This window comes from Macaca nemestrina, chromosome 20 (genome assembly GCF_043159975.1).
Source record: "Macaca nemestrina isolate mMacNem1 chromosome 20, mMacNem.hap1, whole genome shotgun sequence".
NCBI lineage: Eukaryota > Metazoa > Chordata > Mammalia > Primates > Cercopithecidae > Macaca > Macaca nemestrina.
The window spans coordinates 39,087,866-39,113,448 of NC_092144.1; the positions used below are offsets into that span (position 1 = coordinate 39,087,866).

Here is a 25,583-nt window from a genome sequence, read left to right on the forward strand (position 1 = left end):
TTATGCAGCTATTACAAATATTTACAAGGAATTTAAAATTACATCAAAAATATTATTTAACATTCATTGATAAAGGTGTTCAAAGAGGTATACAGGAGAAGAAGACAAGTACGTTAGAAACATACATACATAGGCTGGGTGCGGTGGCTTACGCCTATAATCCCAGCACTTTGGGAGGCTGAGATGGGCAGATCATGAGGTCAGGAGATTGAGACCATCCTGGCTAACACAGTGAAACCCCATCTCTACTAAAAATACCAAAAAAAAAAAAAAAAAAAAAAAAATTAGCCGAGCATGGTGGTGGGCGCCCGCAGTCCCAGCTACTCGGGAGGCTGAGGCAGGAGAACGGCTTGAATCCAGGAGGCAGAGCTTGCAGTAAACCGAGATTGTGCCACTGCACTCCAGCCTGGGCGACAGTGTGAGACTCCATCTCAAAAAAAAAAAAAAAAAAGAAATATACATACATAGCATTAAAACAATTGCAGGAACGACACCAAATCTGTTACCAGCAGTTTTCTGGGTGGTGAATCTGTGGTTTTTATTTCATTATACTTTTCCGGGTTTTTCTAGGTTTTCAGCAAGAAATACTGACAAAAGGAAATGAACACTTTTCAGAGACTTCATTCAAAACAGAATTAAAGGAATACACATGAAATTGGTAATAGTGGCTGCCTCTGGGGTTGGTGTGGGAGAAGGCCTTCCTTTATAGCTTGCACCCTCCTGTACCTTTTAAATTTTGTACCAGGCAGGTATTACTTATTCAAAAATAAATACATTTCTACAAAGAAGATACAGATATATAGGCCGGGCGCGGTGGCTCAAGCCTGTAATCCCAGCACTTTGGGAGGCCGAGACGGGCGGATCACGAGGCCAGGAGATCGAGACCATCCTGGCTAACACGGTGAAACCCCGTCTCTACTAAAAAATACAAAAAACTAGCCAGGCGCGGTGGCAGGCGCCTGTAGTCCCAACTACTCGGGAGGCTGAGGCAGGAGAATGGCGTGAACCCGGGAGGCGGAGCTTGCAGTGAGCTGAGATCCGGCCACTGCACTCCAGCCTGGGCGGCAGAGCGAGACTCCGTCTCAAAAAAAAAAAAAAAAGAAGATACAGATATATAAATACTAAAACCACAGGAGCCGAGAAGTAGCAGCTTGATTTCCTGAGGGAAATCAAGAAAAGTGTTTTCGGCTCCTGGGGGAGATGAGACTCCAGGTTCAGGCTGCCCTTTTAGGCCCAAAGCCTCCAAGTCACCCCAGGACCCAGCTAGTCCCAGTGTCTTCACTCAGCAAGGCCTGCTCCATCAGACACAAAACTGGTCAGGAGTTGAACCATCTCCTCCCTGGGCATTTCCCCCTGCAGTAGGGGTGGGCAGGCTGTGGGAGGGGCTGCAGTGGACACTGGGCCTCTGAGCTGGGACCATCTGTGTCCCCTAGGCCTGACACAGATCAGGACGTCATGCACGAGTACGAATGAGTGGGGCCCAATCGCCTAACAAAGGGAACTCGATTCCAGCCCTGATTGTTCCAGGAGGATTTGCTGTAAGCAACTGGAGTTGGCATTTGTTCAACGTGGAAAAAGTGTCCCCCAACTTTGAAGCACTGAACCAAACATCTTTGTTGACGTTTCATTCTCATGCTATCTGCAAATCAATGTCTTTTCCTTTACACTAAAAACAGGGCAACTTTAGAGCCCACTAAAGCTACACAAAATTGGGAGGGGGCATGCTCTGATTTCCCACTTTCAGTTCCAGGGACCGTATGAAGGACTTATTTGCGGGAAGAGCAGGAATGATCAGTTCAACAAGAAAGGCCACACTCAGTTTTCATAGACAGACAACCCCTCCTTCCCAATCCTACCCTGTCCCCCATCAACTTAAGTGGTACAAAAATGATTAAAGTGGCTTCATTAACTCCAGGAGTGTGGCTTGTGCTAGGGCACCTGATTTGTGCTAGACAAGGCCAGCGGAAGAGCAATCGCTCTGCAAGAGAAAGGCTTGGCCCTTCCTTAATCACCATGGGTTATAATTCACCCTGAAGTCCTTACACACATGGAGGTGCCAAGATACCGAGCTTTCCTCTAAGCTGGGCCTCAGAAGTGCCTCCCTCTGAGCCTCCAGGGGCTGAGAGCCCCAAGTCCCTGCCCTGCCCCAGGACCTGGGGACCAAGAAATAACATTTTTTGTAGAGATGGAGGTCTCACTATATTGCCCAGGGTAGTTTCAAACTCTTGGCCTCCAGTGATCCTCCCACTGTGGCCCCCAAAAGCGCTGGGATTACAAGCATGAGCCACCTCTCCTGACCTACTCTTGCATTCTTTAAAGCCGCAAATGTGGTACCTTCCCTCCTGTTCCATTTGTAAGACTTTGAATGTTAGAGATACCTTACACATAATATGTGGGAAAGTGACTTTTTAGAAAAACATTTATTGTAATCGATCACACTCCAGTTGTAGTTCTGAAAGCAAAGTGAAAACACACAGTACAGCTATGCCTCAGTATCCATGGGGGATGGGTTCCAGGACTGCAACCCCAACCCTCCGGCACTAACATCTGAGGATGCTCAAGTCCCTGATGGGCAATGGCATAGTGTTTGCTTATAACCTATGCACACCTTCCTGTATAATTTAAATCATCTCTAGATTTCTTAAGATACCAATACACTATAAATGCTATGTATGCTAAACCATATCGTTTAGGGAATAATGGCAAGGAAAAAAAGGTCTGTATGTGTTCAGTACGGACGCAATTTTTTTTTCAAATATTTTCTATCCGAGGCTGGTTGGATCCAGATGTGGAGTCCACAGTTATGGAAAGCTGATTGTTCTGGGGAAATCTTCAGGGGAGAAACATTTCTTAGAGATGGTTTATATCACACCACTTCAGTAAGAGCAATACAGGCATACCTCATTCTACGATGCCTCATGGATACTGTTTGTTTTTGTTTTTATTTTGGAGACAGAGTCTCACTCTGTCACCCAGGCTGGAGTGCAGTGGCTCCATCTTGGCTCACTGTAACCTCTGCCTCCCGGGTTCAAGCAATTCTCCTGCCTCAGTCTCCCAAGTAGCTGAGACTACAGGTGAGCACCACCACGCCCAGATGATTTTTTGTTTTTTTTTAGTAGAGACGGGGTTTCACTATGTTAGCCAGGATGGTCTCGATCTCCTGACCTCATGATCCGTCCGCCTCAGCCTCCCAAAGTACTGGGATTACAGGAGTGAGTCACCGCGCCTCGCCTGTGTTTTTTTTTTTTTTTAATTGAAAGTTTGTAGCAGCCCGGCATCAGGCAAGTCTATTTGGCACCATTTTCCAACAGCCGTGTGCTCACTTTGTGTCTCTGTCTCAGCGTTCTGAACAATAAATATTTTTCAATTAAGGTTTGTACATTTTTTAAACATAACGTTATTGCACATTTAATGGACTGCAATATAGAGTGAACGTGACTTTTATATGCCCTGGGAAACCAAAAAAAAATGTGTTTCCTTGCTTTACTGTGATGTTGGCTTTACCGAAGTGGTCTGGAACTGAACCCACAACATTTCCGAGATATGCCTGTACTTTTTACTAAAAATATTTCATTTGAGAAATAAACCTCGAGAACTACCATGACTTTTCAGATGGGAAGAGTGAGGCCCTGGCAGGGCGAGTCTAGGTGTGCAGCCTAGTGGGGGGTGAGGTCAAGTCCACTTGGTATTTGAGGCTTCACTCAGCAGGCCGCCCGTCCCCTCCATGGGGCAATTCAGCAGTCCCTGGGTAGTGGAGGGTTGCACTAGGAGGTAAACGTGATTCCAGCATGGGCTGCTCCAAGGCCCTGAGACCCCGGGGCCTACGGGGGCGTGGGATCCAGTACTGCAGCAGGTGCTTGGAAGCGGGGTCATCTCCCAAGATGAAAAGGCCCCTAGGGGAGGATGAGGTGCCGTCAGACCGTCGCTGAGCACGATCACTTCCCCAGACCCGTGCGGGTGAGAGGACTCAGCAGATGCCTCCAAAGCCTGCGGCAGGCAGGCCTTTACTCTTCACCGGCGGGCGGTCAGAGGGCTGTCATGGCACACCAGTGCACATGCCACCAACACACGCTGCTTCTTAAGTAATTTCTGAACGTGACACTGCACGGCGGTGGCCTCTCCAGCAGGACGTTGCTAGTAATACACTGACAACGTGGAGATTCCCCAGGGGCATCCACTGGGCTTCTCCCAACTCCCAAGCCACCTCTTCAGAGTCACAGAGTCATCTAAAGGGGCCCCCCCACCTCCCCAGAGGCGCAGCCTAGTCATCGTACTGGATCTCGGCCCGCAGCTCCTTGGTGATGTAGTTCACCAGCATGGCCAGCAGCTTCTGCTGCAGGGCCTTGCTGCCCATGACCAGCGCGGTCAGCTGCACGGCATCCGTCCATTCTAGGTGCCTGATGATGGCCATGGCTTCCTTAAAGAGCTTCTGTTGCTCGGCAGGGGGCAGCTCCATTAGGATTTGAGGAATTGGCTTAAACTGTCCACTTGTCATCCAGGCACCTAACAGCCCCCCGACAGCCCCCCCTAGAAAACAAGGAATCGTTCAATTAGTGGGGTCTTATTCATAAGCAATGGCCTTTCTTAAGTTCCCACTGAGCACACATCACCATTACCATGAGCAGGCGCATTCATGAGCGAGCCAGAGCGGGCTTGGTGCCACGCCTGCTCCGCCAGCCAGTGTGGAGGGCAAAGGTTTATGCAGTCTTCTGTCCATTTGGCTCAGATAATTGACACCCAACACACATTCCCTAAGCTCCACATTTTTAGGGATGCAAAATGATGCCTGCCTGCCCCATCTCCCACCTCAGTGCTGGGCCCACTAAGATCTTCTTCATGACCTGATGGAGGTTCCTGGGCTTACTGCAAAAATCCCTTTCTCATCACAAAGGAGAAGGCTGAGAAACAAACGTATTTTCTTTTTTTTTTCTTTTTTTTTTAGACCGAGCCTCGTTCTGTTGCCCAGGGTGGAGTGCAATGACACGATCTCGGCTCACTGCAACCTCTGACTCCCGGGTTCAAGCCATTCTCCCACCTCAGCCTCCTGAGTAGCTGGGATTACAGGTGCACACCATCACACCTGGCTAATTTTTGTATTTTTAGTAGAGACTGGGTTTCACCACGTTGGCCAGGCTGGTCTCGAACTCCTGACCTCAGATGATCTGCCTACTTCAGGCCCCCATAGTGCTGGGATTACAGGCGTGAGCCACTGTGACCAGCCACAAATGCATTTTCAAGAGAAACCATCTCGGGCTGGGTGCAGTGGCTCATGCCTGTAATACCAGCGCTTTGGGAGGCCAAGGCAGGTAGATCACCTGAGGTCAGGAGTTTTGAGACCAGCATGGTCGATATGGTGAAACACCATCTCTACTAAAAATACAAAAATTACCTGGGCGTGGTGGCGCACACCTGTAATTCCAGCTACTCAGAAGCTGAGGCAGGAGAATCACTTGAACCTGGGAGGTGGAGGTTGCAGTGAGCCGAGATCACACCACTGCACTCCAACCATTGCACTGAAGACAGAACGAGACCCTGTCTTCAAAAACAAAACCATCTCAGTGGTGAGACTGAATTTCCTCCACTAGGCAGCTGATAAGCTCCTTGCCCCTGAACTTACGAAATATCCTGTGAGCCCACGTGGTTAAAGGACCTGGGGACAGATAAGGAGGCTCTTTCCTCTTGAAGCAGTGCTTTTCATAGAACCCCTCCAAGTTGTACAATGATAAATAACAAATCTGGCCGGGTGCAGTGGCTCATGCCTGTAATCTCAGCACTTTGAGAGGCTGAGGTGGGCAAATCATGAGGTCAGGAGTTCGAGACTAGCCTGGCCAACATGGTGAAACCCCGTCTCTACTAAAAATACAAAAAATTAGCCAGGCATAGTGGTGGGCACCTGTAATCCCAGCTACTCAGGAGGTTGAGGCAGGAAAATCACTTGAACCTGGGAGGCAAAGGCTACAGTGAGCCGATACTGTGCCACTGCACTCCAGCCCGGGCAATAGAGTGAGACTCCACCTCAAAAAAAGTAAAAATAAAAAGAAACAACAAATCTAAGGTAGTTTACTATTTCTCCTTCTGCCACCCTAAAAGGGCAGAAACATTATTTTTAAATGTAAACTCATTGCCAAGTTTAGGTCATGCTATTCTGGGACTTAAAGACCTTGTATCCATGGAAAGTTCTACCTGAAGAGGCCACGTGCAGGATATGGTGCGGAGGAAGGGAAGGTGCCCTAGGGAAGGGGTCCAAAGTCAAGTGCCTCTAAGAGCCAGGGAGGAACTAAGAAGAGTGAGGGGGTGGGTGGGCCTTACCTGGCCCCTCCTCTGCTGAGGTCGGATGGCTGGCAGGCTCTGATTTCATCCCAGCCTACTGTCTGGGCCAACCAAGCCTTGAACCGCATAGACCTTCTGAGGCCCAACACACAGAAGCAATCCTCCCACCTTGGCCTCCCAAGTAGCTGGGATTACAGGCTTGCACCACCATGCCTGGCTAATTTTTTTTTTTATTTTTTGTAGAGACAGGGTCTCATTATGTTGCCCAGTCTGGTCTCAAACTGCTGGGCTCAAGTGATCTTTCAGCCTCAAGCCTCCCAAAGTGCTGAGACTACAAAGGCATGAGCCACTGCACCCAGCTGGTTTTAGCTTTGACAAACATACAGTAATATACGTGAACGCCAGGAGAACCAAAACTGGGTTTGGAGGACATACGGGAATCCTTTGTACTATCTTCGCGACTTCTCTGTAAACCTAACATTATTGCGAAATGAAAAGTTTCTTTCAAAAATGCAGCCCAGGCCAGAGAGAACCCACTGGCTGGCTGGACTCAGACGACAGGCAGCAAAACCAGTGCTTGCTGCTTCTGGAAGCCAAGCACCGAGGCCTCTGGAGCAGACACCACCCCGGGTATGCAGCTGGGGCCAGCCCCATAACCCAGAGGCTGAATGCGACATGCAGACAGCGTTCCTCTCCCCTGCAAAAGAAAGGTACATTCTGAGGAGGGAGAGCCAGCTAATTTACAAGTTTTACTGAACTTTTCCCCACGACACCAGTGAAATGCTCAGAGTCGACAAGAGTTGCACTCATGTGCACTAAACCTTTATGAGAACATCAATATTTGATTTAGAGCAGCACTTAATGCAAAAAGTCGCCAGGAATATCGACCAGCAAATTACTGGCTCTTTGGAGAGGAGAAAATTCCTTTGTTTTCAGGGTAAAATGATGCTCCCGCCCGTGAACAGGGGCTGGAAGTAGTGAATCCCCCCGGGCTCTCTTAGTGGACATCCTGTTCTCCACCAGCTTTTACTCAATCTGAATAAAATATGTGCTCCCAAAATAGCAGCTGGGCACAGCTACATGATAAAATGATCCCCAAAGCCTTCTCCTGAGCACTGATGGAGGTGGGGGCACAGATGCAGAGTATCATAGAGGAAGCAGGAAACCGTCCTGTCTCCCCCATCTCCGGTTCCTTCTCAGATGGCAAGATGCTGAAGTCAGGCCTCACTAATTCATGGGGTTTGGAAAGGAAAATATGGAGAGGGAAGGTCTGGGGCCACCCACATATTTATTTTTCTCCCCAATGTGAGCCTCAGCTTAACGAAATATCCTTGAATGTCAATCCCACTACAGAAGGGAAGAACAGAGCAGGGACCCCACCAGCGAGCTGGAGAACGGGAGGCAACCTCAGCAGAAAAGCGCTTCTCTCTCCCGCCTGTGAGCATGGAGACTACGGGCCACACAGCAGGGATCTCCACCAGATGGTAAGCTCTCCAGGCCCCGTGTCCCCAGCTCAGGCTGGCCAGCACAGAGCAGGCATGTGGCACATATCTGCCATGCCCGATGTGACAAATGCAGTCATCATAAGAATCCCTGTTAAACAGAAGCAGGTCCCTGAAGCCACCTAGAAGCCACCAGGAGGCCTCGCTTGGCCCCTGCCCAGCTCAGGTCTGAAGGAGGGTCAGCTCTCTGACTCCATCTATGGTTTGAGCCACAGCCCCAGGGCAGGTAGACCTTCTGAGGCTCAGGACACAGGAATTCTTCCTTCCCCAAGCCAAAGAAAGTCACTTCATCCTAGCTGCAAGGAACAGTGGAAAAATGAGCCAAACTTTCATTCATTGCCAGAAATTGATTTTCAAATAAAAGCAGGTGGTAAATGGCCAGGCACAGTGGCTCATGCCTGTAATCCTAGCACTTTGGGAGGCCAAGGCGGGTGGATCATTTGTGGCCAGGAGTTTGAGACCAGCCTGGCCAACAGGGCAAAACCCCGTCTCTACTAAAAATACAAAAATTAGCTGGGTGTGGTGGCGCACACCTGTAGTCCCAGCTACTCAAGAGGCTGAGGCAGGAGAATCACTTGAACCCGCGAGGCAGAGGTTGCAGTGAGCCGAGATCATGCCACTGCACTCCAGTCTGGGCGACAGAGCGAGACTCCGTCTCAAAAAAGAAAGAAAAAAAGCAGGTGGTAGAGGTGGGCAGGCCCTCTAGGGGTGAAAGGCCGTTCTTTGGGTAGTCTCTTTCAGAACAGGGGAGCTCTCTCAGAACGAGCCCGCTCACATGAAATGGCCACACCGCATGTGCTGAGAAGGTGCATGGCCCCTCCCAGCCTCCTCCCCGGTTTCCTTTCTGCAGGGACCTTGCAGTCATGATCAGGGTGAGGGAGGCCACCATGGGACCCAGGACACCCTGGGATCTTCAGAGGCCTGCTGCTCTGATACTTATTCGGGGATCCTAGCACTGGGGAAAAGGTGCCTCTAGGCCCAAATGACACAGATGCCATTTTCAAGAGTGCCCCACACTTCTGAGACATTCACACAGAAGCTTGCATTTCCAACGGACAAATTATATCTGCAAAGAACATTTCTCAGAGGCAAACTTAACTCCACCAACTCCTCCCACGAGATGCATGCCACCACTTGTACGAGTTCATTTCTCCCTGTGTTTATTTTCTTTTTTCTTTTTCTGAGATGGAATCTCGTTCTGTTGCCCAGGCTGGAGTGCAATGGCACGATCTTGGTTCACCGCAACTTTTGCCTCCCGGGTTTAAGCGATTCTCCTGCCTCAGCCTCCCGAGTAGCTGGGATTATAGGCATGCGCCACCACGCCCAGCTATTTTTTGTATTTTTAGTAGAGACAGCGTTTCACCATGTTGGCCAGGCTGGTCTCGAACTCCTGACCTCAGGTGATCCACCCGCCTCCGCCTCCCAAAGTCCTGGGATTACAGGTGTGAGCCACCGCGCCTGGCCTTCTCCCTGTGTTTCAACGGCCCTTTTATGACATCCCCGAGGCTGGCTGTCTCTGTGAGACACCTGCACTTACCAACAGCGAGTCCCGGCGGGCCGCCCACCAAACCCCCGACGAAGGCCACGGCCCCTGTGACCAGGGCACCCTTCCCAGAGTGTTTGACAGCCGCCTTCATCTTCCTCTCCCCAGAAAGGGAGCACAGCAGCTTCATGATGTCCTCCACCATGATGGTCATCGTGGCGGGCCTTCAAGGGAGAAGTTCAGAGGGACAGTTTTAATGAGCGTAAGAGTATTAATGCCACTCTAGTTCCTAGAGTTGTAAGGAAGGGTCCCCCTTTTCAGGAGAGCACAGCAGCTCCAAGCGCCTGTAGGAGACAGCGTCCAGACGGTGGAAAGTTCCCACAGACAGGGCAGGCGGCAGTTAGTGAATAAGCAAACAGCAGCGGCTGAGTGGGTGAAAGATATTCTTTGCCCTCTGATTAACTTCTGACTTAGAACAGATTAAGGAGCAACCCGGCCACATATTCTGCTGGTTCATCACGAGGGAGGTGGTCTGACCCTTCTGGTATCAGTGGACTTTGCACTGGCCCGGGGAATGCCCTGCACACAAAGTCCAGCAGAGACCGGGAAATCCTGGCATGAGGCATCTGAGCTGAGGCCAAGCCAGAGCCGGGGAAGGGATGGGACTCTGTGACTACACGGGCACTCACCTCCGGTGGGCCCTGAGCAGAGGATCAGATACCTTCCTTCTAAGACCGAGACAGTCCCTGCAGGCTGGACTCTCAGATGGTGCCAGCAGGATGGGCAGGAAGCGCCTGGCATAAGTCTGGAAGCCTGCAGGCTCCCGACCCAGGATGGCTCTGAACGAACACTGTTACTAACGCACACACTGGGCTGCCTTAAGCAACTGCTCTTAAAAGTCAACACAGTTGTACCCATGGGACACTAAAAGCAGGGACAAGATAAAGCAGGGAGACAAAGCAACTGCAGAATAAAATACATGAAAGCATTCCCAGGCTTTGCGATATGTATGGACAGAAAGATGGACGGGCAAGTGGACCTTTGGCACAATGACCTTTAGCACAATCCTCCAGGGTAGGGAAAACGTGTGCCACGCTGGAGCCAGAGCAGGGAGGGATGGGCTCTAGAGAGCCCAAGGGCTGAGAAAATCAAAGGGGCCACGAGTTGGGGGATCTCCTCAGAGCTCTGGCTGAGCCCAACGCTCCAGCAGTACTTCCCTTTCTCACCGGCACTTCCCATTTCATTCTAGGTGGAAATATTGAAACAGGTGCTACAGCAACTCGACTGAGGAAGTTATGGATAGATTCTATTGTTTATTATCTTTTTTTGTTTTTTGAGATGGGGTCTTGCTTTGTTGCCCAGGCTGGAGTGCAGTGGCACAATCACAACTCACTGCAGCCTTGACCTCTTGGGCTCAAGCGATCCTCCCACCTCAGCCTCCTGAGTAGATGGGACTACAGGTGTGCAATCACCACGCCCAGCTAATTTTATTTTTATTCTTAGTAGAAATGCCTACTATGTTGCCCAGGCTGGTCTTGAACTCCTGGGCTTAAGGGATCCTGCCTTAGCCTCTCAAAGTGTTAGGATTACAGGCGTGAGCCACTACATTTGACCTTAATATCTTTGGGTTATATGTTATATGAGGGTTTTTTGTTTGTTTGTTTGTTTTTTCAGAGACAGTATCTCTTGTTGCCCAAGCTGGTGTGCAGTGGTGCGATCATGGCTCACTGCAGCCTTGAACTCTTGGGCTACAGTGATCCTCCCACCTCAGTCTCCTGAGTAGCGGGGGCTAAAGGCATGCAACACCACGCTCAGTTAATTTTTTGTTTTCATACAGACAGGGTCTCGCAGTGTTGCCCGGCCTGGTCTTGACTTCCTGAGCTCAAGCAATCCTCCTGCCTCAGCCTCCCAGAGTGCTGGGATTACAGGCATGGGCCACCACACCCAGACATGTGTGCTTTTCTGACCCAAGGAAGATCCAGAAGCAGGAGTCCCTACTGTACAATTGCTCTCCCAATCCTAGGATATAATTTTGAGCCCAGAGAACAAACCCATGAATCCATGAGAAGACCACAAAGTCAGGTTCTCAGAACTTCTCTGCAGTCCCAGGAGAGCATCCTGCGCTCCTGCCCCTGTCCATTTCCCTTCTTTTTCCCCTTTGGTACACATTAGACCTGTTCTCCACAAGGGCACAGGAATCACGGAAAACCTTGTTAGATGCAGCCAGTATGGGAGGGTAAGATTCTGCATGTCCAACAAGCCCCCAGAGTGCTCCTCTGATCTCACTGTGGGCAGCAAGACCCCAAGAGGGCAAACCCCAGGACTCTGACATTCGTTACTCAGTCTTCCAATTCAGAAACTGCAAACAAGCACCCCTAGATATGTCTTTTTGGCCCCATGAAGTATAAGAGGCAGTGGGAGGGCAGGCCTTGTAAGCCCTGCTCATATAAGGGACTGGAGGAGCACTCAGGACTGTGGGTCCCTGCTCTGACTACCCTGTGCTCTGGGTCTCCCAAAACCTGGTCTCCTGGTTTCCAGGTCCTGCCCAGCTCCTTTGCTTGCTGACAGGTCAAATGCCTCCTCCTTCTCCCCAGAAGAGAACCCCCTTCCACTATTCCAGTGTCAAGATTTGTTTACACACAAATGTCTAAACGATAAAATGGCATTATAACAGCGTCCCGACTGAACAGGCAGAAGCCACTCGGAAATGCGGAGACAGAAGGCAGAACCTGATTTATCCAGTCACCATGGTCCTGAAACAGAATGACATAGATAGATAGAGATATTGACAAAGAGATTTTTTTTTTTTTTTTTTTTTTTTTTTTTTTTTTTTGAGACAGAGCCTGCTCCGTCACCTAGGTCACCTAGGCTGCAGTGTAGTGGCACGATCTTGGCTCACTGCAGCCTCCACCTCCCAGGTTCAAGTGATTCTCCTGCCTCAGCCTCCCGAATAGCTGGGATTACAGACATGCACCACCACACCTAGCTAATTTTTGTATTTTTAGTAGAGATGGGGTTTCACCATGTTGGCCAGGCTGGTCTAGAACTCCTGACCTCAGGTGATCTGCCTGCCTTGGCCTCTCAAAGTGCTAGGATTACAGGCGTTGAGCCACCACGTCCAGCACAAAATGAGATATATTTCAAGTACATATTAAGGTAACCAAAGAAAATAATTTTACAGTAAAATCTTACAAAAAGCTCAAAATCCTGGTGTAAAACATCTAATCACCTTTGAGCTTAGTTCTGGTTTATATCCAGCTTTTCATCTGTCAATTATATTGGAAAAAGGGAAGGCCCCTTTGGAGGCTGCAAGGAACCTCCCTTTCCCAGGGTGTGAAGACCCTGAGCCCTGCCATGCTTGGTCTGCAAGACCGGCTTCCAGGTCAGTGCCTGGACAGCACTCCCACAACAGGTTTTCTGCAGTTTGGGGAGTGGTGTTTTGGGTCTGCACTCTCAAAACAGTTTCTGCACAGCAAGAAAATGCATGTAGAGGTGGAAAGAAGGCAGGCAGGAAACAGATACATAAACACTTTAGCTCTACTGGCTACCCAAAAAAAAAAACCTAGCTTCCGACCTGCTCCGAATGACTTTACTTTAAGAGGCTCAAGAGATGTCCTTGCAAAAATGCTACTTCCAACTCTACCTGGCCCAGCCAGGCCGGCATCAATGTGAGAGGAGAGAGAGCAATCAATTAGGCAAATAGTTAGGGCAAGGGTCCTTGGCAGAATTCCCTTCTAACACAAAGCAGCCTAAGAGGTTGTTTCCCTTTCAGAAAACACAGATAAGGAAGGCAAGCTCTAATACAGAAACGGGTCCCCTGTGTGACATACAGACATACGGTGGGCCCCAGTATGCACAGTCCTCTCCCTACTTATAAATACTCAGACACGGCTGGGCACGGTGGCTCATGCCTCTAATCCCAGCACTTTGGGAGGCCAAGGTGGGCGGATCACGAGGTCAACAGACTGAGATCATCCTGGCCAACATGGTGAAATCCCGTCTCTACTAAAAAAAATACAAAAATTAACCAGGTGTGGTGGTGCTCACCTGTAATCCCAGCTACTCGGGAGGCTGAGGCAGGAGAATCGCTTGAACCTGGAAGGCAGAGGTTGCAGTGAGCCGAGATCACGCCACTGCACTCCAGCCTGGCAGCAGAGCAAGACTCCGTCTCAAAAAAACAAAGAAATACTCAGACACAGAGGCTTGCATGGCACGGATAAGAAGAGCTACCCTGGACCAGGCATGTCCATCTTGGAGTGTTCTACCCCCCGCCCCCCAACCTTTTTTCATACATGCACAGTAGAAAGAAATAAGCAACATGGAGTAGTAGTAACTCAGGCTAAGAAGCCGGCATGTGCACTAGAAAGGGTGGGGTGGAGGACTCAGAAATTCACACCTTATGTAAATGAAGCACCCCTCCCACCAGCTTGTCTATAAAAACCCTTGCATTTCACTGTAAAATGGCAGCCCATCTTTCTGGGACCCCTCTCTGATCCAGAGAGCTTTCTTTATTTCGTTTATTAAACTTCTCCTCTAACCTACCCTCTGGAGTGTCTGCGTCCTTGATTTCCTTGGCCGTGAGACCAAGAACTTCCATGACATCTCAGACAATGAGGCAGGTTTCACTGAGACACAAGCCCAGGGCTCTGCAGAATGGGAGGGCCAGCAGCTATCACTGCGTGTGTGAGGGCAGGTGGAGGAAGTCACTGCGTTGTAATAGCTCTGCACCATGGGTAGAGACGTTGTGGCTGACTCCATCCAAGGTTTAATTTATTTGCAATCATCATTTCAGAAGTTAGAGCATTAACAGGCTCTTGTTGAGGAAGAAAGGTTAGTAACTCCACCTCCTGAGCCCTTGCTAAAAAGCTCAGCTTCCTGAATTCTCCAGGCTCGCCAGATTGAGAGGGAAGCCCACCCTGCTCCTTCTCCCACCGCAAGACTGTCTTTGTCTGTAAATGACAGGGAAGTGGGTGAGGAGGGAGGATGGGGACAGACCTCAGGGGGTGGGAGTGTGGCTCCCCCCTCTCCACTGTATCACACCTATTTCACACTCAGATTTGCCCACATACCAGGCCCTGATCACAGGAAGCCCATCTGCCAGCCACAGGGAAGGCAAATGACAACTTGAAGCCCCGCTTTCTTGCAGGTGCCCAGGCTGCTCTGAGAGGTACAGAAAGATGGAGACAAGCCCATCCCACCGACAGCAGCCTAGCTTTCTGAGTTTGGACCAGATTGTAAGAGATGAGGGAGAGGAAGACTCTCTCTACTCCAAGTACCCTGTTCTTTAACAAAAAATTAGGTCTGGCTCTTGTCAACATTGACCTCCCACCTCTCCATACCCCAGCGCAAAGGCAGTAGGTGGATCCCACTAGCAAACATTTTTAGATTAGCTCATAGTTGTTTTTCAAAAACAAATTAGTTGCCAATATTTTAAAATCAGGAGATTTTGCGTGCACCTCTGATTCCTGATTTCTCCTGAAAAACCAGAAGACCAGATCACATTGGACCTGCCATTCTGTGTAGCAATGGAGGCCAGGGCTGAGCAGGGGCCGTCCGCTGCCCACCCCCATACAGCAGGGCCCTGCCCTCTCTACCCCAGCCCCTCCTGGCAGCATGCACCTTACCTACCTACTTGATCCATAAACAGGTCACTTCAAAGCTTCTCCAAGTATCCCTATTTCTTTCTTTCTCTTTCTCTCTCTCTTTCCTTTCCTTTCTTTCTTTCCTTTTCTTTTCTTTCCTTCTTTTCCTTTCTCTTTCTCTCTCTTTCGTTCTCTCTCTTTCTTTCCATCTTTCCCTCCCCCCTTCCTTCCTGCATTTTTTTTCTCCCTAGAAACGCAGTCTCCCTATGTTGCCTAGGCTGGTCGGGAACTGGCCTCAAGCAATTCTTCAGCCTGGGCCTCCTGAGTAGCTGGAACTACAGGTGCTATTTCAAGATGGTGAAACCCCAACTCTACTAAAAAATACAAAAATTGGTCAGGCGCGGTGGCTCACGTCTGTAATCCCAGCACTGTAGAAGGCCGAGGCAGGTGGATCACAAGGTCAGGAGTTTGAGACTAGCCTGGCCAAGATGGTGAAACCCCGTCTCTACTAAAAAAAAAAAAAAAAAAAAAATAGCCAGGCATGGTGGTGTCGCCTGTAATCCCAGCTACTCAGGAGGCTCAGAGGCAGGGGAATTGCTTGAACGAGGGAGGTGGAAGTTGCAGTGAGCTGAGATGGCGCCACTGCACTCCAGCCTGGGTAACAGAGCGAGACTCTGTCTCAAAAAAAAAAAAGAAATTAGCCGGGTGTGGGGGCGGGTGTCTGTAATCCCAGTTACTCGAGAGGCTGAGGCAGGAGAATCGTTTAAACCCGGGAGGTGGAGGTTGCCGTGAACCGAGATCGCGCCATTGCACTCCAGCCTGGACAACAGAGCAAGACTGTCACAAACAGACAAACTCAACAAACTACCTGTCACCCCCAAAACTAATCTCACCTCCTAAATCATTAATGGCCCTTCCTGACCAAATCTAAACTAGCGCCCAGATCTTCTTCCCATATGGCTCAGCCAGCTCTGCTGCCCCACAGGTGTCCTGTCAGGATCCACTTCATATTTATAATACCTAGCACCCCACCCCCAGCCCCGCCCCTGCCCCACCAGCCACCACCTCTCTACCCCATGGCTACCCATCACATTCTGCACCCCACCCCCGCCTTCTCCGCCCCCCACCCATCACATCCTCCACCCCACCCCCGCCAAACCCACATCCCCCACTCCACCCACCACCCCACCCAACCTCACCCACTCCCACCACGTCCACCACTCGCACCCCACCCCCACCCACCACACCCACGCCTACGCCACTACTGGGTGACACCAAGCCAGGGCCTGGGACTCTAGTCCCAGCTCTGCTGCTTACTTGTGTCACTTCAGCCTCTCCGTGCCTCAGTTTCTCCATAGGGACAATGACTACAATAACAGTGTCCATCCCGGCACTGGGAGAGCCGGGCTCCCGGCAGGGCGGGGACCCCCCCCGCGACCCCTAGACGCTCCCGGGCCTCCAGGCCTGTTCTTGGGGTGCCCCCTCCCCTCGCGGGGCGCGGCCTGGGGAGGCGCCCCGCCCCGGCTCCGGGCGCACCTTTACCTGGGGGAGCCGAGGCCTGCGGGGCGCGCTCGGCGATCAGAGGCGGCTGCGGACCGGGCCTGGTTGGCCCCCGGCTCCCCGCCCGGCTCCCCGGCCCCGGCCCCGGCCCCGGCCCCGGCCCCGGCCTCAGCGCCGCGGAGGGTCGCGCCGGCCTTGGTGGCGGCCCCGGCGCTGGCCCCGCCCTCCCTCCCGCCTTCCGGCTGCGCCGGGCCTTCCGGGAAGCCACGCGCCGGGCCGGCTTCTGGCTACGAGTTGCGCACGGCCTTAGGGGGACCCAGGGGTCGCGGCTGGGCACCCCCTCCCCTGTCCCGGCCCACCCCGCCGCTGACACCGGGGCCCTGGCTTGGGTTACGGGTGAAGCACCGAGACGAGGCGCCCGGAGAGGAGTCCCGGGGACTGCAAGGCCGCGCTCCCGCAGGCCCAGCCCTGCCCTTCTCCCTTGCGCACGCACGATCAGATCCGGGCCCCGCGCACCTGCCTCCAGGACCGCGGGGACCTCCCGGAGACCTCCCTCCCTTTGGCCTGGAGGACCCCTTCCTCCCCGCAGTCTGGGCGCGGAAGAGAGCTCAGGGGCATCTGGAGGTCAAGGGTGCTGTGTCAATATTTGGTGAATGTGTGGGCCGAAGCCAGATTTCCGCTGTTCCAGAGCTGCTCTGGAGCCTCTGGGTCTGGGGGTTGCACAAGGAGAAGCAGGCTAGGCGGGACCGTAATTCCAGCTGCCAGTGAGGCTGAGGAGGGAGGATTGCTTGAGCCCAGCAGTCCGAGCGTGGGCAACACAGTGACATCCCATCTCTACAAATAATAATAAAAGTTAGGCCGGGTGGGTGACTCATACCTGTGATCTCAGCATTTTGGGAAGCTGAAGCAAGAGGATTGCTTGAGCCCGGGAGTTCGAGGCTGCAGTGAACCATGATTGCACCCCTGCACTCCAGCCTGGGAGACAAAGTGAGACCGTCTCTTAAAAAAAGAAAAAAGGAAAAGAACTGCCTTTGCTCCTAGGATTCTTGGATGGGGGCCAAAGCTGAGGCTAGGCAGCCTCTTAGGAAGGTGCAAAGGGCATGAGGCTGGGGTTGCAGAACTGCCCAGGAATACTACTGTATTGAGACCTATGGAAAGCTGTCCCCACTCTTGTCATGCAAGGTCTGGTCTTGAAACATCTCAAATCCAAAAGCGGCTTCTGGGGGGCTCTCTATAGAGAATTAATCCTAACAGGAACCCTGCAAAGCAGGCATGGTTGTCATTGCTGTATTACAGACGGGAAGCTCTAAACACAGGCTGCTCTGCCCAAGGCCACCCTGGTTAGAAAATTTCAGGGCCCAGACTCCAGCCGGGGTCTCGGTAGCTCAAAGCCTCTGTCTGTGACCATCACTCTGCCTGCTTTCCAGGGTGCTGTGGGCACCCAGAGGACGGACCCTTTTCCATTCTTAATGGAACAAAGGCTGTTAATATCAAGCTTCCCCAGGCCTTGGCTGGGGTAAAACAACGCCATTTATTCCTGAATCAGAGCTTTTGCTTGAGTTTGGGTGACCTTCAAGAAGGAAAGTGAACTGAGGCCAGGGGAACTCAGCCTGCTGCCTTCCTGGGACCTGAGTGCGGCGCTCCCGTTTCTCTGCAGGCAGCTCCCTCTGGCGGCACATTGCAGAACTGGCCTGCAGACTCCTCCCCCAGAGAGAGTGGGGAGAGGGCCCGAGCAGCGAAAGATGCTGGGAGTGAAAGAAGCTTCAAAGTCCAGGCCCTCCAGAGAAGGCACGCATGTAAGAAGTTCATGCAGCCGAGCGCGGTGGCTCACACCTGTAATCACAGCACTTTGGGAGGCCGAGGCGGGCAGATCACCTGAGGCCAGGACTTTGAGACCAGCCTGGGCAACATGGTGAAACCCCATCTGCACTAAACATGGAAAAATGAGCCAGACATGGTGGTGCACGCCTGTAGTCCCAGCTACTCGGGAGGTTGAGGCAGGAGAATCGCTTGGACCCGGGAGATGGAGGTTGCAGTGCGCCGAGATCGCGCCATTGCATGCAAGTCTGCAACCCATCAGCCTCCTGGGCCTCATTCTGATACGAATACAGGCATAACATGACCGCACACTCTGAACCCCAGAGATGGAGCACACGGTGCCTCATGCTCCTAAAGGCAGCTGGGGCCTCCTGCACAGTAAGCAAGGCGTGCAGTGGGGTGACCATGATGGCGCAGAAATGACACTGGCCCAGCACACAGCGATGCTTTAGGCTGCTTACAGTGACCGAGGGAAAGTTCTTCCACGTCTCCGTGCCTCAGTTTCCTCATCTGGGAAATGGCAACAAGAGTAGTGCTTATCCTATAGGATTGTTCTGAACATAAAAGGAGGTAATATGTATGAATCTAGATTATTCTTGTTTACATTACAGAATGTGAAAATGAGCGGCTTCTCCAAAGTCCCAAATATGAGCCTCGTGGGCCCAAGGTAGTGGGAAATCCAGTTCTATCCCCACCTTGACAAAACACTGTCTTGCCGATGGGCCCAATGATGCCCTAGGGTGCTAGGTGGTGTTCACACAGCCAGCCAGAGTCAAAACTCAGACGGGGCCCCTGAGGCCAGCGTTCTATGCCCTCACTTTCTCCCAAGGCTGAGTACACCAGCTCCTAAAAATTCCATGGCTCCTTCAGGCTAAAGCCACCTACCTAGACCAGGGCTGGATGATCCACCATGTGGGCCACACCCAAAAACCCTGTAGCTTCTTTTGTTGTTTCTTTTGGTTGTTATTCTGAGACAGGAGTCTCCTCTGTTGCCTAGGCTGGAGTATAGTGGTGTAATCTCAGCTCACTGCAACCCCCACCTCCCGGGTTCAAGTGATTCTCATGCCTTAGTCACCCGAATAGCTGGGATTACAGGTGTGCACCACCATGCCTAGCTAATTTTTATGTTTTCAGTAGAGACAGGGTTTCACCATGTTGGTAAGGCTGGTCTCGAACTCCTGACCTCAGGTGATCCGCCCACCTTAGCCTCCCAAAGTGTTGGGATTATAGGCGTGAGCTACTGCACCCAGCCCAAACTTCTCTCTTCTAATAGTCATATTGGATTAAGAGCCCTCCCTAATAACTTCATTTTAACTTGATTACATCTGCAAAGACCCTATTTCCAAATAAGGTCACGTTCCCAGTGATGGGGTTAGGACTTCAACACATCTTTATACAATTCAAACCTTAATACCAGCTGTCTTAATCTGTTTTCTGCTGCTATAACAGAATGCCACTGACTGAGTAATTTATAAAGAGAATATATTTATTTGGCTCATAGTTCTGGAGGCTGGAAATTCCAAGATCCAGCGGACACATCTGGTGTGGGCCTTCTTGTTACATGATAAGATGGCAGAAGGTATCACATAAAGAGGGAGCATAAAGGCCGGGCGCGGTGGCTCAAGCCTGTAATCCCAGCACTTTGGGAGGCCGAGGCGGGCGGATCACAAGGTCAGGAGATCGAGACCACAGTGAAACCCCGTCTCTACTAAAAATACAAAAAATTAGCCGGGCGTGGTGGCGGGCGCCTGTAGTCCTAGCTACTCAGGAGGCTGAGGCAGGAGAATGGCGTGAACCCAGGAGGCGGAGCTTGCAGTGAGCCGAGATCGCGCCACTGCACTCCAGCCTGGGCAACAGCGTGAGACTCCGTCTCAAAAAAAAAAAAAAAAAAAAAAAGAGGGAGCATGAGAGAGGGAAGAGGGCTGCCCTTATCCCTTTATCAAGAGCCCACTTCTGCTGGGCGCGGTGGCTCACGCCTGTAATCCCAGCACTTTGGGAGGCCGAGGCAGGCGGATCACAAGGTCAGGAGATCGAGACCACGGTGAAACCCCGTTTCTACTAAAAATACAAAAAAAATTAGCCGGGCGCGGTGGCGGGCGCCTGTAGTCCCAGCTACTCAGGAGGCTGAGGCAGGAGAATGGCGTGAACCCGGGAGGCGGAGCTTGCAGTGAGCCGAGATTGCGCCACTGCACTCCAGCCTGGGCGACAGAGCGAGACTCTGTCTCAAAAAAAAAAAAAAAAAAAAGAGCCCACTTCTGTGATCACAGCATTAATCCATGCATGAGGGCAAAGCCCTCTTGACTTCACGACTGCTGAAAGGTTCTCCTAGCAATTTGGGAGGCCAAGGCCAGCAGATCACCTGAGGTCAGGACTTTGAGACCAGCCAGGCCAACATGGCAAAACCCCATCTCTATTAAAAATTAAAAAATTAGCTGGCCATGGAGGCACATGCCTGTAATCCTGCCTACTCAGGAGGCTGAGGCAGGAGAATCTTTTGAACTCTGGAGGCGGAGGTTGCAGTGAACCAAGAAAGCGCCATTGCACCACAGCCTGGGTAACAGAGTGAGATTCCATCTCAAAATATATATATAGAGAGAGCATATAATATCTTATATGTTATATAATATATAACATATTATATATAATGTATATATTATATAACATTATATGTTATATATTTTATATAACATGTTGTATTATATATAACATAATTATATATAACATGTTATATATAACATTATATAATATATAACATGTTATATATTATATGTGATATATATTATATATTATATGTGATGTATAACATATATGTGATATATGACATATATGTGATATATAATATATATTATATATAAGTTTGGGCAATATAATATAATATATTATATATAATTCTTATCTTAAGAATTATATATAATTCTTATAGCAGTAGAAAACAGATAAAGACAGCTGGTATTAAGGTTTGAATTGTATAAAGATGTGTTGAAGTCCTAACCCCATTACTGGGAATGTGACCTTATTTGGAAATAGGGTCTTTGCAGATGTAATCAAGTTAAAATGAAGTTATTAGGGAGGGCTTTTAATTAAGGGCTCTCTATATCTTATTACATATCATTATATATGATATATTATTATAAATTATATATAATATATAATTATATATAATATATAATAAAATAAATATATAATATATAACAAATATAATATATAATAAATATATATATATATATATATAACCACAATGGCCATTGACTTTCAATATGAGTTTTAAAGGAAACATGCAAACCCTAGCACGAAGTATTCACCAGATGCCAGCTGTGATTATTATAATCTGAGCATGTGTATAGTACATACATGTCCACCCATGGCACAATAAAAATAACAGCCTTGGGCTGAGCGTGGTGGCTCATGCCTGTAATCCCAGCACTTCAGGAGGCTGAGGCAGGCGGATCACGAGTTCAAGAGATCGAGACCATTCTGGCCAACATGATGAAATCCCGTCTCTTCTAAAAATACAAAAATTAGCTGGGTGTGCTGTCGCACGCCTGTAGTCTCAGCTACTCGGGAAGCTGAGGCAGGAGAATCGCTTGAATCTGGGAGGCGGAGGTTGCAGTAAGCTGAGATGGCACCACTGTACTCCGCACACCAGCCTGGGTGACAGAGCGAGACCTCGTCTCAAAAAATAAAAATAACAGCTCGGGTTAGGCGCGGTGGCTCACGAGTGTAATTCCAGCACTTTGGGAAGTCAAGGTGGTAGAATTACTTCAGACTAGGAGTTCAAGACCAGCCTGGGCAACATAGCAATACCTCATCTTTACAAAACATTAAAATTAGTCGGGCATGGTGGCATGCGTCTGTAGTCCCAGCTACTTGGGAGGCTGAGGTGGAAGGATGGCTTGACGCAGGAGACTGAGGCTGTAGTGAGCTGTGATAGTAATGCTGCACTTTGGCTGGGCGACAGAGTGAGATCCTGTCTCAAAAAAATAATAACAGCCTTGGGCCATGCCTATGTCAAGACTGTTGTGTGCAGGGGAACCATCCTGCCACCTCCCTTCGGTCTTGGGAGAGCTTAATCCTGAAAGGGCTGTGGAAGGACAAGGTGGCTTGGGGACTGGTAATGATCTCCTCCCAGGCTTCATCACTGTTCTTTTAAATAATTAATTCATCTTCTTCCTTGGTGTTTACATCCTTCAAATATTTGTAGATGGTTATCATGTCCCTTTAGTCACCACTTAGCACCACTCTGCATATTTGCTGTCATGTTGAATGTGTGTTATCATCATTGTCATTATTATTATTATTTCCTCCCAGCTCCCTCCCTCAGTCCCTCAGCCACCATCATCACTCAGTGAATTTCTTACAGGTTCCCAACCTTTCAAGTACCAGGTTACCCAAGATGGGACACTAAAAGTCAGTAGTGGTGACAAGCCCTACTTGTCACAGAGGGCTTGCAGGCCCTCTGGTTCCTCACTAATTCTCATCAGTTTCTCCAAAGCCACAGGGGGGGAAAAAATAGACAAACTAAGTGAAAAAAGCGTGCTTATGCTGCAAACACAGCTTCCAGATAAATCCCCCAGTCCCTGCTCCCAAACAGATAATCCTTAATTTCCTCAAATACAAAAGCAGGATGAGAATCCCTGCTCTCAACAACCTGGGATTATTGTGAGAACTCAAAGAGGAAAAAAAACCTGAAAGGTGCTTTGTAAACTAAAAAACAGGGAGGGTGGTAGTACCAGCAATGCCTTCCACACAGGATGGGATTTCTACAAAATGTTCCAGAGGTCAACTGTTCTAAAAAGCTAAAAATTCTACGTTAGAATTTACAAATGAACTCGATAGAGCCAAGATTCACCCTAAAATCTGTCTATTGAAAGACTATAAAGAGATGCCCTACTTAAAAATCTACTCATAGATGTTAGTATTCCAAATAAAGTGTGGAACTCAGAGTTGGAGGCTGGTGAGGCCTTGGATAAGTTTACAGATGGCCCTGACGAGACTTTAGAAGGTCACGCTGCTATAAAAGACTTAAAAAAAAAAAATTCCACCTTGTCTTGCATTTCAGATCTCACTGAAGAGTTCTTCTGTGCCTGGAAGACTTATTTTCAGTCTGAGAAGAATGATTTTTCAATGGTTCTGTTGAACATGCAATTCTCACGCAAGTATTTCTATAATTATCCTGTTTCAGTTATAATACAGTTTCTGGAACAATAGGACTTTTATTGTATTGCCATATCTGTTATAATAGATGTTTTATTACAGAAAGTTATGGTAGAGTCACTATTATGATTCTGAAGTTTTTATTTCAAATTGCTCAGAGGATGGAAATTCTTTCTCCCACTAGTTTTACTTTAAGGCAGCTTTGAATTTGGGGTGGGGGTGGTTAGTCTTTTCTTCTATTGGAGCTTTGGTCTGTTTGAGATTTTGTTCTTTAGCAGAACGTTCTCTTTCGCTCCAGTGTACATAAATGAAGCCACCCTTGGTATCTGTTTGTTTGTTAGCCTGTGGTGCACACAAGTTTAAAAATAATGTCACCTAGATTGTCTCTATATATCTGCAAAATTTATTTCATTATTGCTGAAACGATCTCCATAACCCTGGTATTAATATTTTTTGAGACAGAGTCTCACTTTGTCTCCCAGGCTGGAGTGCAGTGGTGCAGTCTCGGCTCACTGCGACCTCTGCCTCCCAGGTTCAATCAATTCTCTTGCCTCAGCCTCCCTAGTAGCTGGGACTACAGGTGTGTACCACCATGCCTGGCTAACTTTTTATTTTTTATTTTTTTAGATGAAGTCTCACTCTGTCACCCAGGCTGGAATGCAGTGGCGCAGTCTTGGCTCACTGCAACCTCTGCCTCCCAAGTACAAGCCATTTCTGGCTAATTTTTGTATTTTTAGTAGAGACGGGGTTTCACCATGTTGGCCAGGCTGATCTTGAACTCCTGACCTCAAGCGATTTGCCCTCAAGTGATACACCCGCCTTGGCCTCCCAAAGTGCTGGGATTACAGGCATGAGCCACCGCACCTGGCCGATAAACTATATTTTGAGAAGGTAAATACTAGTGATCATGAAACACTAATACTAGTGATCATGAAAACAGGGGAGCTGAAACTTCTAGGTGCATTCAGGCTAGGTCATATCCTATTTCAGGTGGTAGCTCCACCTTGAAGAGCAGGGGGCTGGAGATTTTCTTCAGGTCTCCGAGAAGTCGCAGAATATCTGCCCACAGCAGTCTAGCCTCATCAGAACCCACCTTCATGTGTAGCCACCCTGTCTCCATGTTCCTGGTAATGCGCGCTCCCAGGCTCAGAGTCCGGAAATGCTGATGGAGCGGCAGGTCCTGGACCCTGCGAAGAATCGAGGTTCCCCAGTCACAGTCTTCGATTAGACAGAGCTCCTCCAGTTCTCAGAGGATTTCTTAGGCTACCCTGAAAATAGAGAGAGGAAGGGACCTGCCCTTGGTCACACTGTCAGTAACAGAATCAGAACAGAAATCCAGGGCTCTTGGTCTTCCAGCCTCTGTTCTTCCCTTAACCCAAGGCTGGCAGAGATGGGGAGACTGCAGAGGGCCCTGAAGGTGCGGGCATTTGCACTGAGTGTAGAGTGCCTTTGGAAGGCAGGGAAGCCCAGGAAGGTAAACACACACACAACGTTGCAAATGTGGAGAAAATCAGAGAGGAGGAAATGTCAGGGACTCTCCAGCACGGAAAACATCCTGATAGTTTGGAGCGCCCGGAAGGAAGAGTAGGGAGCGCCCGGAAGGAAGAGTGGGCACCTTGGAATCTGGAAGGCGTTCTTTTGCGTTTCACCTGCAGTGGGGTGGGGTCTCTGAGGTCTGCCCTCCCTCCTACTCTACATGTATTACCCATCCTATAGCCGGGCCGTCCCTGCAAAATTCCAGCCGCACTGGGGAACCACACTTCTGACTTCAGAATGAAACCAGTGTTTTGCACACATTCGTTCCTCAGTTCCCTTGCTGGGACCCTTCTGTTATGAAAGCAGAGATCCCACCCGAATAGGGTGACTTTGGGGCGATGGATTACCTTTGGCAGTTCCTGTGGGTCAGGAATTTAGGGGTGCAACGTGGGCCCACAGCATACCCAGTAGCCAGGGAAACCCCTCCCCTACCTGAGGCTTAAGCTGGCGCCAGGCCCCAAACCCTCGCTCTTCTCTGGTCTAAATCCCCGCCGTAGGATTTTATTTTTCGGTGCTGCGGTGCTTCGCTGGAGGAGCTGCCAGGGGGAGCTGCGCGGGGCAGGCCCGGGGGACCAGAGTCCCTTGCTTTAGCGGCGGCCCTGCGGGTGCCAGAGGCTTGCAGAGTGATCTGAGCGCGCCAAGAGATTGCTGTCAAGTAAGCTCCTCCACAAATCTGCAGAAACCTCAAAGATTACAGAGCTCGCGCGGCGGGAGCGCAGCGGCTTCCCATACCCCGGC

The 25,583-nt window shown here is 49.9% G+C and overlaps 1 protein-coding gene and 1 long non-coding RNA gene across 10 annotated transcripts in view; one reads left to right on the top strand and one right to left on the bottom strand.

Annotated features, from left to right (window-relative positions):
• Nucleotides 1-2,391: 2,391 nt before the first annotated feature.
• On the bottom strand, nucleotides 2,392-24,525 carry C20H19orf12 (chromosome 20 C19orf12 homolog). 9 transcript variants are annotated; one of them, XM_071087005.1, is made up of 5 exons: nucleotides 16,380-16,452; nucleotides 13,798-13,901; nucleotides 13,303-13,423; nucleotides 9,310-9,479; nucleotides 2,392-4,527 (listed from the first exon to the last, which is right to left on the bottom strand). In XM_071087005.1, exons 2-5 carry the CDS (start codon nucleotides 13,850-13,852, stop codon nucleotides 4,262-4,264), a joined length of 612 nt encoding a protein of 203 aa, XP_070943106.1. In that variant the 5' UTR covers nucleotides 13,853-13,901; nucleotides 16,380-16,452; the 3' UTR covers nucleotides 2,392-4,261. The 9 variants fall into 9 exon arrangements, with proteins under 9 accessions (XP_070943106.1, XP_011749469.1, XP_070943107.1 ...); XM_011751167.3 differs by lacking the exons at nucleotides 13,303-13,423; nucleotides 13,798-13,901; nucleotides 16,380-16,452 and adding exons at nucleotides 17,215-17,312; nucleotides 24,403-24,472; XM_071087006.1 differs by lacking the exon at nucleotides 13,798-13,901 and having other exon boundaries at nucleotides 16,380-16,470.
• LOC105487656 (uncharacterized) overlaps nucleotides 16,588-25,583 on the top strand; it is a 33,220-nt gene continuing 24,224 nt past the window's right edge. Inside the window, exons 1-2 of the long non-coding RNA XR_011617609.1 lie at nucleotides 16,588-18,725; nucleotides 23,215-25,500. This is a non-coding gene — a long non-coding RNA (uncharacterized lncRNA). The remainder of the gene's footprint in view (nucleotides 18,726-23,214; nucleotides 25,501-25,583) is intronic.